The sequence below is a fragment of the Cololabis saira genome, chromosome 18 (genome assembly GCF_033807715.1).
Source record: "Cololabis saira isolate AMF1-May2022 chromosome 18, fColSai1.1, whole genome shotgun sequence".
Taxonomy (NCBI): domain Eukaryota; kingdom Metazoa; phylum Chordata; class Actinopteri; order Beloniformes; family Belonidae; genus Cololabis; species Cololabis saira.
Genome location: NC_084604.1, coordinates 28,717,173 through 28,734,799, shown reverse-complemented (window position 1 = coordinate 28,734,799; position 17,627 = coordinate 28,717,173). Strand labels below are relative to the sequence as shown.

General features: G+C 38.7%; 1 protein-coding gene across 1 annotated transcript; it reads left to right on the top strand.

Annotated features, from left to right (window-relative positions):
• Positions 1-2,201: 2,201 nt before the first annotated feature.
• Positions 2,202-16,525, top strand: ccnc (cyclin C). The gene is made up of 12 exons (XM_061706910.1): positions 2,202-2,346; positions 2,664-2,770; positions 4,700-4,784; positions 6,425-6,494; positions 6,678-6,729; positions 7,658-7,713; positions 9,475-9,510; positions 9,594-9,685; positions 9,777-9,844; positions 12,783-12,862; positions 14,105-14,223; positions 15,234-16,525. The coding sequence occupies exons 1-12, from the start codon at positions 2,315-2,317 to the stop codon at positions 15,286-15,288; spliced, it is 852 nt and encodes a 283-aa protein (XP_061562894.1). The 5' UTR covers positions 2,202-2,314; the 3' UTR covers positions 15,289-16,525.
• Positions 16,526-17,627: the final 1,102 nt, after the last annotated feature.

Below are 17,627 nucleotides of genomic sequence, written 5' to 3'. Positions count from 1 at the left end.
GACCAGTTAGATTTTAGAGGACATTAAGCGATCGAAGAATATCTGAAAAAAGGTTACAGTTATCCAAAAATCCTTGCGGCAAAGCAGCACAGATGACCTTTTACAATTTTGGGTCCTCCTTTTTAGGTACAAAGTTTAAGTCGCCTTTACAACTGTCTAAGGTCTACTTTAAATTACCTTTATGTGAAATAATGCCTTCTTTTAACAACTTAACTGCAAAATAGCTGCAGTTTTAAATGTTACACATTTTCTTACTTAAAAAAATTAAAATCAAAATTAATTCAAAAGCCATGTCAATAAGTTACCTCAAAATCCTCCTCCCTCTTCTTGCATGCTCCTTTTCGTTGGTTATTCCAGTTCACATTTCGTGTTAAGGATCTAAACATTGATATTTGTAAAAGACAGGTTTTTTTTTCCCCCCTCTCAGAGCATAACGTGATGGAACCAACCCTGAAACCAGATGAGTAAATCATACTCGCAGCCTTCTTATTGCTGGTGATTTCCTTTCTTAAACTCATAAGAGTTTGGTAGTGCTTGATGGAGGCATCCATAACGTCCTGTTTTTTCGACCTAAGAAAATCCAATTTCTGGGTAACAAGCAAGGCCAGTGTTGAGATTAAACTAATCACTTTTCCTGCCTTATAATCTTTTGCACTGTATTTTTCATAGCCGTTCATCCTGGCACAGCACCTGTAGATTCTTGGCAATGATGCTTTCATACTGAGATTTAATCTGGATGAGAGCTGAGGAGAGGTCTGGAAGGCAAAAGACCAAGTCCGTCTTGGAGGCTCCTGAATAGATCTGCTGCATCAGCTGCATCAAATACTTGATATCCTTGAAGAGGGTCACAAAACAAACATCACAGAAACAAAAACGCAAAGGTTGAGGTTGATTGCTCTACATCCTGGGAAACAGACACATATGGTTTGACTGGTTTGGAGAAGGGAAAAAAAGAAACATTTAAATCCAGAAAGTCATGTTACATAGTTTACAGGCCACTACTCCCAAAGCCAGATGGAAAGCAGACCAGCCCAGAAGGGAGGGTAGCCAGTGGAATCACAACATACTGTACTTGCAGCACCAAGGCCACGGCACATGGAGGGGTCCGAGCCCAGACAACCACCCACCCAACCAAAGTTGTGAAAATGCTATTCTTTATATCTTACCGGACGCAGAGTCTCAATCTCATCCTCCATCTGCTTCTTGGTCCCCAGACCTTCATCATTTTGGGCCTTAAGCATGTCCATCTGACCCAGTTTCACTTCTTAGGCTGCCAAAGGTAGATCCTGTCAGGACACAATAGTCAAAGTGTAAATGTTTTAATGAAAACATGCACCAGATAAGTGAGTGAAAAGGAATTTTACCACAAAGAATGGCAGTGAACAACACATGGCCTTTCAAAGTTTCATCTTAAAAAATGCTAAGAAATACAGCCTCTTTATATCATAGAACCAAGTATGTGTTTTAAAAAAAATTATTCATCAAAATGTGATTTGCGCATCAGGACTTTTTTGATAATTTTGACTGTCTCTGAGTTCAACATGCACATTTTTCCGATACCGTGATAATGCATACTCTTCATATATACAAAAATATATGAAAATATAACCTTACACATATCTTCACACATTTTTTATATATATATATATATATATATATATATATATATATATATATAGGCTATATCTATATATATATATATGGAGATGTATGGAGATGTATATAGATTTATATATAAGGAGATGTTTATGGTTCTGGATATACAAAGTATACAAAGCAGTCCTCTTTCAGGGCATATATATATATATATATATATATATATATATATATATATATATATATATATATATATATATATATATATATATATATATATATATATATAGGCCTATTGTGTGTCTTGCAAAATAGCCTACCTATCATAGCCTACTCAAATGCCAGAATATTATATTACTGTTAAGCCTACTATGAAAATTACAATTCGCCGAGTCATGTGTCCGGTATCATGCCTAGATGTAAGACGTGAAAATCAGTTTTGTATTCTGCGAGTTATGACTGATTCAATGCGCCAGACAGATGATACAGAGTGGAGCGGGTGCCCGCTCCAAGATGGCGGCCCCACGGCTCGTAGCAGCAGCGGTCCATGAGGCGTCTATGTGGGAACAAGAATCCGGAACCTTTGATTTGAGTTCCCCGGAAGGTTCTTGGCGTTACTCAACGTTTTGCTAGCGAAACTACTTTTCTTGTTGTGTCCGCGTTTTGTAGGTAAATTAAGTCAATTTTAAGTGTACTTCTCTACCTCAAATTCTGCGGCATGGCGGGGAACTTCTGGCAGAGTTCTCATTAGTAAGTATTTCACGAAAACGTCCACATGCTACGTGTTTATGTTCCAGCTGACGTCTCTGTTTTGAGGCCTCTTGCGAGCGTTTCCTCTCAACTATTGTTGCAATAATAAATAACTACATCGCTCAAAGCATGAATAAAACACCTGCAAGACCAAGACTTGCATTATGCTTTTAAAGAAAGCATTATTTGATATTTAACGTGGCAGTAATCAGACATGTTTACACAGCGCTCTAGTGTTGTGTGGTTGTTATTATTTCATTGTTCACAGTTTGACAAATAAAAGTACCTTGAAGTGACATGTGATTTATCTGTGAAAGTCTGCAGTGGGTCCTGGATAAGCAGGACCTCATGAAAGAGCGCCAGAAGGACCTGAAGTTCCTCACGGAGGAGGAATACTGGAAGCTGCAGATTTTCTTCGCCAATGGTATTTTTTGTTTAATCTATACAACCAGTACTGGAGTTGAGGGGGGATGAGGGGGGATGGCATCCCCTCCTGAAATAAAAACGGTCAAAATCACCCCCCCTGTAAAACTGCCATCCCTCCTTTCCATCCCTTATGTCATTTCATCAATGAATGTGGTTTTACTGCTATTTCAACATTTAGAGTCATCACCAGAAAAATAACACCAGGAAAATAACTTATTTGACAATTTTCATCTGTTTCAAGTACATTTTCCCTTGAAATAATAAGTAGAAAAATCTGCCATTGGGACAAGATTTATCTTCTCATTACAAGCAAAAAATTCTTGTTCCACTGGCAGATTTTTCTACTTATTTTAAGTGAAAATCTACTTGAAACAAGTTAAAATTGCTATCTTTTCCAGTGATGAGTCTTGTTTTAAGTCTGAGATTTTTTTTACTAAAATGAGACATTTTAACTAGAAATAAGACAAATATTCTTGTTAAGATTTTGAGTTTTTGCAGTCATTCATTTTACTTATCCTGTGAAGGACAGAGTCATATTGATAAGTTCAGAAAAGTGTTTTTTATTTTTGTGTTTTGATGTAAGCCCAGTGGATATTTAAATCTTACAGAAGGCTGCATTTAACTGCTGCTATGTCATTCCTGCAGTATTTCTGCAGGTGTCACTGCTATTATTTGTAATATATTATTTGTAATCAGCACAAATGATCTGTCCCCATATGATCAAATCCACCATCCCCCCTGACTTTTCTTTACAACTCGAGTACTGTATACAACGTTGTGTTTGGTTATTTTTCAGAGTAAGGCAAGGCAAGTTTATTTGTATAGCACAATTCAACAGAAGGTAATTCAAAGTGCTTTACATCAACATTAAAAGCAGCATGACACAATTAAACAGTAAATAACAAATAAAATGAAAAGAAAAGAAAAGAGGTCAAATAATGAAAAGCACAAGTTGTTAAAAAGTAAGGGCAGTAGAGAGTACAGCAGGTAAGTAGTTGGGTACAAGCTTGGTACAATGGGGGGGAAAAAGAAAGTTAGAAAATAATATTTTGGTCCTTCAATTTTGAAAAGTGTAATGGCTTATTGGTCATATTAGTGAAGCAGTTCAGTTATGCGGTAGTGGAAAAAGAAAACTGAACATAAAGTAGGGGTTTATCATTTCAACAAGTCCACTGTTATTTTGTATTGTTTTTTTCTTCCTGGTTTGGGTTCAGTTTATTTTACACATTGGAGAGAAGAAAAACATTAACATTTTCATTGTTCTGTCTGTAATTTATATTATTTGAAAAGATAACATTACTTTTTTTTCAGATATTTGATAATATACAAAATCAACAAATATTTCAAAAGTGTTATTTTACCTACCGTATTTACAACAAACATAAAAGTCTGGTTTGTGTAGTTCAGTTTGATTTTCTAAAAAAGACGGGGAATGAATTGTCCAATCACATTGGATTAAAAAACAACATACGAATACATCACGATACTGATTGCGGATTCATTGCTGATAACTGAGTTTCAGGGACGCACACGACTGCATTCCTAATTCAAACCAATTAAAAAAGATCCTCAGGTCACGTGCTTATCAAATGTTCGAGAGCCTACACTTGATTCTGTTTGACCGGCGCCCCTTACTTCCAGAAATAAATAAAATAAACATTTTGGAACCAAATAAATATTTAAACAACATGTAATTACTATTGACAGTTACTCACAGACTGAAATAACACATTTTTTTAATAATTATATGCATCTTACAGCATGTTTTTTCTTTTATTCTTCTTCTCTTGATTTGATGGGGGCAGCGCCCTCTACTAGGGCTACTGGTAGTCACGTCTGTTAAGTTTGCCCCCAATGTTCACCGACCATTGTGTAAACAGCAGATGAAGTCGGTATTCAGTATTTAAAATAGTTTTTTTTTCTTTAGTGATCCAGGCCTTGGGTGAACACTTGAAGCTGCGGCAGCAGGTCATCGCTACTGCAACCGTGTACTTCAAACGCTTCTACGCCAGGTGAGGAGCTACACCACCTGACTGGACGAAGGGGGATGGATGAGATGTACATTGAATATAATGTTGATGGTTTAGTCTGTTTATCAGTCTGTTTTTACCCTTTTCCCTGAACAACTTTTGAGTGGAGGGAGTGAACGCAAGGGGACTTATTTTGGTTACCCTTCTGATTTGCCATTTTTATTACCGATTAGCGTTATTTTATTTAACAGCTTGGCCATTATTACATGATTAATCATTTCACAAAACAATATCACCCACTCCTACTTTATTTTGGAACTTAATTTTGATTATGTAGGTCCCTTTCTATGACAGGAATACTTTATAGTTGCATTTCATTTGAGTGTTAGAAAGTAGGACATGAGGGGGAAAACAGTGTAGTGTGTAAATTAAGTGATTTAACTGGGCAAAAAGCCTGATTATGTTTTTTAATTTATTTATTTTTTAAATATAAGTACTGATATGTTTAGCCATTTCTACAAAATATATAAATGGAAAACCATGCACAGATGAGGAGAGAAGACTTTGAAATTATATTTTTTACCGACATTTCTTTCAAGAGTGTGTGTGTGTGTGTGTGTGTGTGTGTGTGTGTGTGTGTGTGTGTGTGTGTGTGTGTGTGTGTGTGTGTGTGTGTGTGTGTGTGTGTGTGTGTGTGTGTGTGTGTGTGTGTGTGTGTGTGTGTGTGTGTGTGTGTGTGTGTGTGTGTGTGTGTGTGTATTTATTTTGCCGTATAAGGTGCACAGCATAATAAGGTGCAATATCAATGAACGGGTCTATTTCCACACACCGGGTTATAAGGTGCAGGATAAAACATATATAAAGCGAAACAAAACAGTCTGGTCAGTCGAACTTTATTCAACGTTGGCTTGACGTCTAATTATAGTAAGGTAACATTGACTAGATGTTGGATAATGATTACTTGCCAGCACTACATAGTTGGTTATCTAAAGTTGTCTGATGTTGCAACCCGTATCCAATCAAGGACTGACTTTAATACGTCCCTGTGTCAGCTGGGAATGGTTTGACAGTCAATCCAGCGGAGCGGCTTCGTCGCTTGCCAAAGAAAGTCGCACTAAAACATTTTGACAGATTTTTGAGCGCCGTGTACCACATAAAACTGGTTCGAGGTCAGTAAGCGTAACAATAATTCATACATAAGGTGCACCTGATTAAAGGGAACACTGCCGGTTTTTGAGAAAATGTAAGGATTTTAAGTGTACCTTTTTATAGTGTGAAAAATAAAGTATATGCCCATCTTCATTATTCTCCTAGAAGTCTGGACAACAGGATTCAAATGGGTCTTTGGAGAACTGGGAGAGCAAGATGGAGACAAACAAATGTTATGACCAATCAGAAGGCTTGATGTAAACAACAGTATGGCAATAATAAGGATAACTTGGAGATATATTTATATATAAAAACAAAGTGTAATTTTAGCCCTTATTATCTAGCCATATGATTGTGTGATGTAACAAATCTAAACCTTGAGCAGGACCCTGCTCTTCCTCTTTCCCTCAGAACTTTAGCAGTTAGAACTGTGATATCTTCAAGTGTTTTTTATTTTGACCAGGTAATTTGTCTTAGAATATAACTTTTTCAGCAGACTTCTGTGTAATTTTATAACACGTTCTTGTTTGCAGGTATTCTTTAAAAAGTATAGATCCAGTACTCATGGCTCCTACATGTGTTTTCCTGGCTTCTAAAGTTGAGGTATAGTGAATCTATTTGTTGCACTGAATAGAATCTCAGTCTGTTGTTAATGAGGAAAACTTAATCTTTGTGCGCTACTGCCTTACTGTAGCTCCTCTCTTTCTGTGTTTTTAGTTTTTTTGTTTTTTTTCCATGTCAAGTTATAGTTGTCTGAGCTTAACTTAATGAATTATGTATCCTCAGGAATTTGGAGTTGTGTCCAACACCAGGCTGATCTCTGCAGCCACATCTGTGTGTAAGTGGCTACATTCAGTTATAATACACCCTTCTCATGTTATCATGGGAGCAGCGCACGCTGGGGTTGTCTTTGAACCAGTCAGTGCTTATAACTGCCATCCAAAAACCGGAGTGACTTGCTCTGGAGTATTACCCTCAAGCCATCAACAATTTATTTGCGCTACATAAATTTGGGTGTGTATAAAAGTGAGTTATAAGGTGGCATGCATGACCTATGATGTGAATCAAGGCATCTGTATGTGCACTTTCGCTGATTTTTCTCTGTGTGCAAATCAACAACCTGGAAGTAAAATAAGGACGGATGGTGCTTATGCTGAAAACCTATTTTGTTTGACAAAATGTAGGAATTCAGCTATAAAAAGAGCTATTGCCACAAAAGAGCTAAAGCAGTGAGGAAATGAAATTATTAATTATTTTGTAATCTATTCTTAAATTCCTGTGACCTCCCCGAGCAGCGAGTTGTTTTCAAAATTAGAGCCTAGGAGGAGTGACTGATTGCATGAAGCAGACAAATATTTCCTGAACAGAGGCAGCAGGGTTCATTGCAAAATTACAGTCAGCAAAATAACTTCATTGTTAAGCTTGCGAAATGAAATCATGAGGGGAAGAAAAACTGAATCTGAATCGAGGTGACAGCCATGGTGTCCCTCACATTTCGAAACAATGAATTGTAAGCAGCTGAAAGTTGATTTTTAAGTGGTCTTTCTCCACTGCTCAACCCAGTGTGGAACACTACCTCATACCAGGGCTGGCCTTGTGTTGCACCGAGCTCCGTGCAAGCCTTAATCGAGCCTGTGGAAGTGACACCAAAGATGCCAATGTTCCTGGCATGCACTCACTCACCCAGCTGCAGAACAATATTAATGTGACTGATGATCTTCTCCTGCAATAGAAGCTGTATGTTAACTTTCTGTTTCTCCTCACAGTGAAAACAAGATTTTCTTATGCTTTTCCAAAGGAGTTCCCTTACAGAATGAATCATGTGAGTGAAAATTCTTTTGGTTTGATTTTTATCCTGATTCATACACACCAAGAACAATGTAAGCATTCATCAAAGTTTTAAAGCAGCACAAAGGAACTTTTGCAACTTTTAGATCACCGGGCCACCAGGATACGTGCAAATGTCCCTTTTATGACGCTGCCCAAGATTTACCCTTGCTTGGTCGGTCTCTTGGTTTTGTCTTCCATCATTACTTTCTTGAGTCTCTTAGTCACTTTGATCTTCAAGATCTGTGAGCTAGCTTAATCTATGTTGATGTTTGACAAACTGCCATACAGGAGTTGTAACAAAAGACAGTTGAGGCAGGAATCAAAAGTTAATCTGGCTGCTCCTACCTTTTGCCTACAGTCTTGAGTGCTGACCTAAACGTAAGCAAATGTTCCTTAAAATGAAACAAATATCTTTAACATGAAAGAGTGTCCTTGGTGCTGTTCTACGTAACTTGATTAATGTTCAGGTGTGTGCTTTTGTATGGAAATTGACAGGACTTGCATTTGAATCTGATTTGCAAATGCAGGCTTCAGCTTCAAACTCACTTCACATGTAGTTAGGTTACGTTGGATCGTAAACAGTAATTGCACTTCACAGGTTTAAACCATGTATCAGAAGATGAGGTAAGCTACGCATCAAACTGCTTCCTCTGCTGAGTTATTTATGAACTGCTGTGCAGCATTACAGCTTACCTAGAACTAGGAATGGGCGATATTTTACCGTTCACGATATACCGTCAAAAAAAATTCCCCACGGTAAGAATTTGTCATCTCGCGGTAAAAACGATAAATTCCCGTTGATGACGTTTTTCGGACGGAAGGCGGATCTGAGAGCGAGGAGCTCATTGTAAAACGAGGCTCCAGCTCTGTTATCTGGAACTGGTTTGTATTTAAAAACAGTGAAGAGGAGCAAACATCATCTATTATGTCCAGTCTGCAAAAACAGAAGGAAATGGTTGTTACATTTTGATATAACGTTTGACTATTACGAAAAAAAATTGCAATAGTATCTAATTTGTGGCATGTTCCAACCACAGGTTAATATGCACATTTTATTTATATTAGAAGAGGTCATCACTGATTGGATTTTATTTTCAGTTAACTTTTATTTATTTGTCCTGTTTCTTTATTTATCAGGTTGTATTTTTTTCTACTTTGTGATTTTCTAAGCTAAGTCAGTCATTACAGTTTTGCAGTACAGGTGTACTAATTTAATTGGTTTTTATTAATTCAATTTAATTGGTGTAGTTTAGTAGCATTTAGTATCTTTTAGAGCAGTGTTTTGGCGGCTCCAAAGACTGAATGTGGTATGTGTATGTGTTGAAACAGCATGTCACAGTGTTGCCACATTACTGACTATCAATACGTGAGATTCCTCAGCTAATGTTCACACTCTTCTGATGAAAACTCAGATACGGGAGATATGTCGCTCCGCTACAGCATCCCCACCGAAATGCCAGAATGTCACTTGAACTCTTGTGACGTGATGGCGTGTAAACTATTGATTATAGAAAGCCACTCCAGAGGGACAGGAGAAGCAAAGCACTGTGACTAAGCGTGATTTGTCGCCCATATTGTTGACAGTAAAGAGTGATGATAGTGTCGTGGGGGCAAGCAGGGACAAAGACAACATTCCTCATGTTTGACAGGTCAAAAATGCACGGAGGTCAATCTGTAATGCCAGCTTTGAAATATTTCAATGCTGAAACAGTTTCCACACTTTATTTAAGACATCTTTTGTGTGTCTTTACAGATATTAGAATGCGAGTTCTACCTTTTGGAGTTGATGGTGAGTAGGAAACTTTTAAGCTGAAATGATTTTGCTGCTCTTGAGTTGCGGTCCGAATGACTTTTTGATGGACTCTGTTTCAGGATTGCTGCCTGATTGTGTACCACCCCTACAGACCTCTATTGCAGTATGTTCAAGATATGGGTCAGGAAGACATGCTTCTGCCTCTGGCATGGTACATTTCTGTCTCCTGTTGGTGCAAAAGACATTTAAGTTGTTTTGGGTGTCCTCACTCAGTGTTTTACCTTCTGATCTATCTTTAACAGGCGAATAGTGAATGACACATACAGGACAGATCTCTGTTTGCTGTACCCTCCCTTCATGATCGCCCTGGGTAAGAGTTGTCCCACAACTTTTATAAATTCAGTCATGCATTATACTCTGGGTGGCAAACATTTTAGAATAAGAAAGTAGCTAAAAGCCTCCCACTGGAAAAACACTGCTGTAATATGTTTTAGCTGGCAACTAGTCATTTTAACGTAAATGATGCAGCAAGGAGCCTCTAGTTCTTTAAATAAACAATGAAATAAAGGGTTAAAATCGATATCGAAAGTGGTGTGAAGTTGTGCCTTTAGTGAATATGCAGTTTTTGCACATCAGGACTTCACAATACATTTACAAATTGTGATCATGGAGGAGGGAGGAAGATTGGGGGGGACAGTTCAGCTCATTAATGCTTCTTGGGTAAAAAGCTGTTCCTCAGTCCAGAGATGTGGCATTTGTGGGCCTTAGCGTTAGAGATGCACCGATCAGGATTTTGAGTGCCGATCACCGATCTCGAAAACCAGTATCTGCCGATCCCGATTTTGCAGATCACAGTGAGAAATCCATAAATTCGTCAATATTGTTGTCTCATGAACATATCACTGACATTGTATTATTAGGTATAAAATTTAGGAGAGGAGAAAGTATCATGAATTGACTGTTTTATTGCATGCTGAGGCCATGAGCAATATTTCACACTCTAGAGACTCTTAGAGACGATTCAGTTACAAAGAGTAAGTGTAGCTAACTAGCTTTAGCTCCCTGTGGTAATAATTAAGTACAACATGTGCAACAACCTTAGTTTTCCTGTGGAAAGAGGAATTAAATCTTAAAATAAAAATGAATTATGAATTATTAAGCTTTGTGAAAGCTTTAGTGATAGCATCCGCCGCGTGTGAGGAAACTCACACTGTGAGTGAAGCACAACTCTTCACACTAGAACTCCAAATGTCCCTGGTGAAGCGACTGACGTCCTGCATGAGGCTTTGGACTGTATATATTCTGGTATAACTCCGACAGGATTTCATCAGTGAAATATTTACGAAGCAGCAGCGTGCACCGCGCATCCAAGCTGCAAACAACGCGTTTAAACCCGACGTCTTCTACAACAGAAAGCGGCTGATGAGCAAAGCATATGAATTCATTACCTTATGATGTAGTTCTTTATTTTTCTTGCTGTCGTTTAGGGATGTTAATAATTAATCGATTTTCGATTAATTGCCGTTATGAAATTACCCGATTAAAATTAACGATTACAATTAATCTATTTATTTTTTTTTTTTTTTTTCGTTTAATTTCACCAGCTGGTATTACGCCCGGACCACATTTAATGCGACACAACGCGGTGCGCCGCGCACATAAAGTTAGAAAGAGACGGCGGGTACGTTTGGTTTTAATAATATCATGCTCAGGCAATGAGTCTGCAATGGCCCAGACGAGAGACACATGTAGCTCAGTGCTTAACTTTTATTTTTAATCCACTCTATATTCTTCTGGTTGTTCTCCGATATGCTCCCCTAAAGCCTGAAGGTTCCGCCTTAAATCGACGCAGAGCCGCCGCCGTAGCCTACGGCGTAGGCTCTGCATTGTTGTAACGTGGAACCATAAATCAGCCTTCACCCGGTACATACATAGGTTTCTCTAAACCTCTGTCCCCGCTACAGTTTTAACTAAAAGAAAATGTGCTCCAATACAGCAGGTCTCATAATTTTATTTTGAACACTGCCAAAACTCTAACTTAAAACGTAACTAGAAACTTAAAATTTGCTTGACACAAATGACACTATTATGGCTGCTGCTACTATTAATAGCCTTGAAGTGCACTTTATATTATATTCCTTGTGGTACAAAAATGTATTTTTGTTACTTTTGTATCAAATAAATATTTGATTAAGGAATACATTAAAATGTCCTTTGTATTTTATATAAGCAAAAAAAATTATGTTTGTATCTCAGATGGGGGAAAAACGCTGCTTATCAACTAATCGATGATCGATCGATAAGGTTATCAACTGTCAATTAATGAAATAATCGATAATTTGCATCCCTACTGTCGTTTATAGGTCTCTGTTACGTTCAGCGGAGTTAGCGGCGTGGCTGCACCTCCTTTTCTGTCTCTGCCTTAGCTGCAGCCAACTTTGGAAACTCAATATGCTCCTTCGTGTGAAAAACTTTCAAATGTCTTATCAGCTTTGTTGTGTTGAAATTCTTTTGTAACATTCCTTCTCGGAGTATCTCCTTTGCACACACTTTGCAAACTGCAAATTTGTTGTCCTTTTCAGACATTGTAAAACTCTCATACCGGCGAGGCCATTTTCCGTGTTGATGTTTTGTAGAGACGGTCACGCCCCCTTAGGACAGCTCTGTCAAACGCGCGGGTGGCGTTTGTTGTTGTAAACGTCATCAGATTGGCCCGCTCTGAACTATTATTTTCCGATCAAAACCGGCATTATCGGCCCGATGCCGATCAATCGGTGCATCTCTACTTAGCGTCTCAGAGGGCAGTCGTGTTAACAGATGGTGGAGTAATGTGTGTAACGATTCTACAGGCTCTACCATGGCAGTGAGAACTGTGAATGTTTACTGGGGAGTCTAATGACTCTTATTTTAACTTTATTTTATCTTTTTGCTGCTGAAAAATTGCCATTCCTGGTCATACTTTACTATGATAAAATGCTCTCCACTGGGCAGTGGTAGAAGGGCTCCAGCATTTTTGCAGAGACTACATTCTTCTTGTGCCAATACTTTCCAGCACACATGGAAAGGTCACTACAGAGTCCAGATAAACCTCATTGAGAATCTTTGGGATGTGCTGGAAAATGCGCTCATTAACAATGCAAGATCTTGGTGAAAAACTTTGGACAGGAATAAACGTTATGCATTCTTCAAGAAGGGGCTATATAGTAATCAAAGTTTGACTTTATTGGCCAGTGTAGTGATTGGCTTTGAACAAACTTTTCTAGATGTTAATCGCTCAGTTGTTGTTTTTGTTTTTCCTCTCCCTACAGCCTGTCTTCACGTTGCTTGTGTGGTGCAGCAGAAAGATGCCAGGCAGTGGTTCTCAGAGCTCTCTGTGGACATGGACAAAGTAGGATTAATATCTGTCCGTGTTAGAACAGAGTTTGAATTGGTTTAAAAATGGTGTTCTTTTTTTTTTTTTTTTAATTGTTTTGTTTTCTCAAGTATGTGCTTTGATTGGCTTATGTGTTTTGGCATGCTTCTATACATTGTGACTCCATTTGTAGCCACAGTTGGGTTTAATTGCATACCTGTAATTAAAGCTGCAAGCAACGATGAACGGGCCCTCGCGCATGCAATTTGCACCAATGAAGGTCAAGTACTCAAAACCGAGTTCGATGACATCACCCACGACTCTCTATGTCAAACCATTCAAAAGTTATAACAGAAAATAGGGACAACCAATCAGAAGAAGGGGCGGGGCTAATTCAGGCCAATGAAGTTCAAGGACTCCATACCGAGTCCTTGACATGTCTTTATCACAACCCGTTCAAAAGTTATGGCAGAGAAAAGTATTCTAAGGGGCGCTGTTGAGCCATTAGGCCACGCCCATTAATGCAAACCATGAAATATCAAATTTATCGCCAGGCCTGGCTTGCATGCAAAATTTGGTGACTTTTGGGGAACTATCAAATATGGACCAATCAGATGAAGGGGGGCGTGCTTTTTGGCGTCTAGCGTTGCCACAGTAACCCTTTTGAAAGAGAAAAGTAATGCGCGTTGTCGCAGGATGGAGATGCACATTTTGATGTATAAAACACCTGGGTGCACGTTACGATTCGGGCTCTGAAGCAGCTGAAGAAATGGCATAAATTTCGCCAAAATGACACGATTCATTCAAAATGGCCGACTTCCTGTTCGGTTTCGGCCACGGCACCATGAGACTTTTCTTTAACTTGCGACGTGATACAGGTGTGTACCGATTTTCCTGCATGTACGTCAAACCGTATTGTGGGAGTTGAGGCACGAAGTTTTCTAGGGGGCGCTGTTGAGCCATTCTGCCACGCCCATCAATGCAAACTATTAAATATCACATTTTTCGCCAGGCCTGGCTTGCATGCAAAATTTGGTGACTTTTGGGGCACGTTTAGGGGGGCAAAAAGGCCCTCCTTTCGTCAGAAGAAAGAAAGAACGACAAAGAATACCGACAAAAATTCCTATTTGATGGGACATAACACGCTAGAAGCAGATGTAGAGCAACAATATTTCCATATGTAAAGAGTTGATTTGTAACGAGAGAACATGACTAGACTGTTTTGGTATGTTGTCTATTTAGAAACATGCTATTGACATTTGTGTGTTTGTTTCTAAGATCCTGGAGATTATACGTGTCATTTTGAAGCTCTATGACCAATGGAAAAACTTTGATGACAGAAAGGAGATAGCTGCTGTCCTGAATAAGATGCCAAAACCCAAACCACCTCCTAACAGGTATATGTAGCTTTGTTTCTTTCTTTTTCTTTTTTTTTTGTGCTCCTATAACTTGTATGTTGAAATAATATTTACACAAGAGAAGAGTAATAATTATGTTAGCAAAACTAAATTTTAAATGTATATTGTCAGTTGAGCTGCAATGGATCGGATGATCTGTTGTCTGCCGATCCGTGGCATGTCACATGAACCCAGAATAATTTTACTAAACTAAAATGGGTAAACGGGTTTTGTTGCGGTGTGTGGAGTTCAGGTGTTGAGATGGAGAGCAGCAGTCTCCAACAAGCTGTGCAGGAGGAACTTGAAAAGCCTCTTCCATTTCTTAAGTTAGCATAGTTTCTCGATCTGGGGTTTACTTTATAAATGACTCATGCTTTAAGGGTGGTTTTAAATGAGGGTATAAGGGTGTGTGTGTGGGTTTATACACTTTTATTTATCCATCCATCCATTTTCCGCCGCTTATCCGGAACCGGGTCGCGGGGGCAGCAGTCTCAACAGGGATGCCCAGACTTCCTTCACCCCAGACACTTCCTCCAGCTCTTCCTAGGGAAATCCGAGACGTTCCCAGGCCAGGGGAGAGACATAGTCCCTCCAGCTTGTCCTGGGCCTTCCCCGGGGTCTCCTCCCAGTGGGACGTGCCCCGGAGACCTCAGGGAGGCGTCCAGGAGCCGTCCTGACCAGAAGCCAAAATGGCATGATTTTTTTATAAGATTATTCAAACATTTGACCCGTACTTCATGTGTTTTTACTCATAAATGCAAACTTGAAATCAAATCGCAACCGCCAAATCAAAACTCACTGTAGTGAGGTTTTTGTTTTTGTTTTTTTAATGATGCTTCTCTAGTACAACTGCTAAATTAATAACTGTCGGACCAAAGACTGGAGTGTGGTTGGTAAAAAGTTTTGCATATTGGAATTTGTGGTTTGACGCAATCTTGTAATGTGCACACTTGGAAAGCTCACTTTGAAAACGCATCTTTATGTAATTTTCTTTCTTTTTCTGCCTGCAGTGAGAGCGATCAGAGCTCCAATGGGAACCAAAGCAACTCCTACAGCCAGTCTTAGCACAGTGTCTGTATTCCTGTGGGAATCCGTAACGTTGACTTTGGGACTGGTGAAATAAACACAACTCAACCTTTTGCAGTGTCACTTCAACAAAGCCGATCAAGATGTCCGTTCATCATCAGTGGACACCCCAACAGACTGAGAGCCCACGTCTTCACCCCCCTCATCCCTGATATTTATGGATAGCCCTGTGACAGCACACAGTGATGTCTTGATGTGACTCTTCTTTTGACTTGAAATGAACTAAAACTGAGGAACATCCGAGAGGCAGGAAGGAGAAAATGGACGATAGAACAGATGTGATAGTTAAGTAAAAACATTCATGTCATTTTTCTGATCCTGACATCCTTGAACAGCCCAGAGGAGTGAGTCATTTCACGTGAAGCTCTATGGGATTTGAGAAAACTTGATCACGAGTACTGTGTCTGCACATGCGTGTGTGTGAAGTACATGTTAGAGGCCAAGCTGTGTGGGTTTTTCTTCCTCAGGGATTGCAGTAGTCTCTCTGTTAAATTGAAATGATTGTGCTGTAAAGCGAATGATTCGGTTTCCTCTGTGCAGTTTGGGTAAGATGGGGACACTTGCTTCTGGAGGGTGCATGTTTGATTCAAGCTTTATAGCTGAAAGTATCCCAAGAGAAGCCCCTGTTTATGGTAGAAATGACGACCTTGAATACATTTACTGTGTTTTAATAACTCACTTCTTTCCTCCCATTCCCTCCTCTTTTGTAAATAGTCTTATGTTCATTTATATTTTAGTCGAGGAACTTTGTGGAAATCTTGAGTTGGTTTAATTTCAAGCTTAAATTCAGATGAATGTGATTTTTGTTTTATTGCCTCTGTTTTTGTTTTCCTGGTGCAGAGCTTATTCTTCTTGTTTTTAGATTTATTTTTTCATGGTCAAATATGCTGTTTTTTTTATGAAAAAATTTGACCATGAAAATGCTATTTCTTTGTAGAGTTTTTTTTTATTTCATTTAAACTGAAAATGACTTCTTCTTTTGTGTAAATGCAAATCACTATCGTCCTAAATTTGACAGAGTTTCTTATATGTCCTCTACCATCTATTAAATCATCAAATTGTGACAACATAGTTGTGCATACACATGTAGATGTCTACTTTTGTTGGTGTGAGACTGTGTAAACTGTGAGTGGATAACTTCAGAACAAGGTGCTTGAAAGCCTTACAAAATAAAAGCTGCTGGTTATGGAGAATTATCAGCACAATGTCTCATTCAGGTGGTGTGTAAAATATGTTTAATCGATCCTTTTATCACTTTTTTTTTTTTTTGTCCAAGATTTCTTCTTTTTTAAATTTTTTTATTCTACCTTTGAAAAACAGCTGAAAAGGCACAGCGTAAATACATTTTTCTTTTTAAACAAATAAACAGACAGTGAATCCTTTCAGTCAAAGGGGAAGCTATTTTGTGTTTGACCTTTCTGTATTTCCTGCAGGCTCCATCTGCTACTTCTGTTCATATAATTAGACATGAAACTGAAGAGTGACCCCACCTAAATGTGGGGGGAAAACATTTCCTCCATGTAACTTACTCAAATTTTGAATTGGCTAATAGCCTATATGTTTGTTTTTTTTTTTTTACATTTTTAAACAGTTGTATTTGCTGACTTTGTCTTTCCTGTTTTGGGGAATGTTCCAGCACCTTTAACATATCCGTCCATTTACCTAACTGACCCAACAATGTCAGCTCATTACAGCGGCTGTGGGAGGACTCCTAGCGGTGAATGTAAAGAGTAGATGATGCAGATGGCTGCAGTCAAGACCTTTAAAGTAAAGATCACATACGGAATTGCACGTGTAGAATAATTAATCCCCGCAGTGTTTATGTTTAGTTATTTTAATTCTGTTACCACGTTGACCATGCATCTGCAAGTGTTTTCCTGTACAATTTAACACCTTGGTACAGTCAGTTCCCATGACGTCACTAGCTGTGAAGCGTTCAGAGGCAGCGGAAGTAGTACGAACTCCACAAACCGTGTCGCCTTCAAAATAAAAGCCATCAAATGGCTCGGTTTGTAAAGTAAACAAAGCACAATAGTCAAGTTGTACAGTTATTATAACGAACCGGCAATTTCTTGCTTTCCTTTCGGGCTAAATGGAGATTGCTCCAAAAGTGAGCCAATTACCATTCACACCCATCTTTAAATGTCCTACTTTACAGCAGAAATAAACACCATTCTAAAGAAAAAAATGTTTTAGGCCTCCGTGGTTAGTTTTCACATGCTTACTGTAGAAGGAGCAGATTTTTATCTATTACTATGCGTAATTGGATGCATTTTTCTTCTTTTTTGACAGCTGTTTTACTTGACTTCTGAGCTTTA

Bases quoted from the DNA above. Each gene is read 5' to 3' on its own strand.
- ccnc (XM_061706910.1), top strand. From the start codon at position 2,315: ATGGCGGGGAACTTCTGGCAGAGTTCTCATTA. The intron at 2,347-2,663 runs GTAAGTATTTCA...TATCTGTGAAAG, and splicing joins TTCTGGCAGAGTTCTCATTA to TCTGCAGTGGGTCCTGGATA. The intron at 12,863-14,104 runs GTAGGATTAATA...TTTGTTTCTAAG, and splicing joins TCTCTGTGGACATGGACAAA to ATCCTGGAGATTATACGTGT.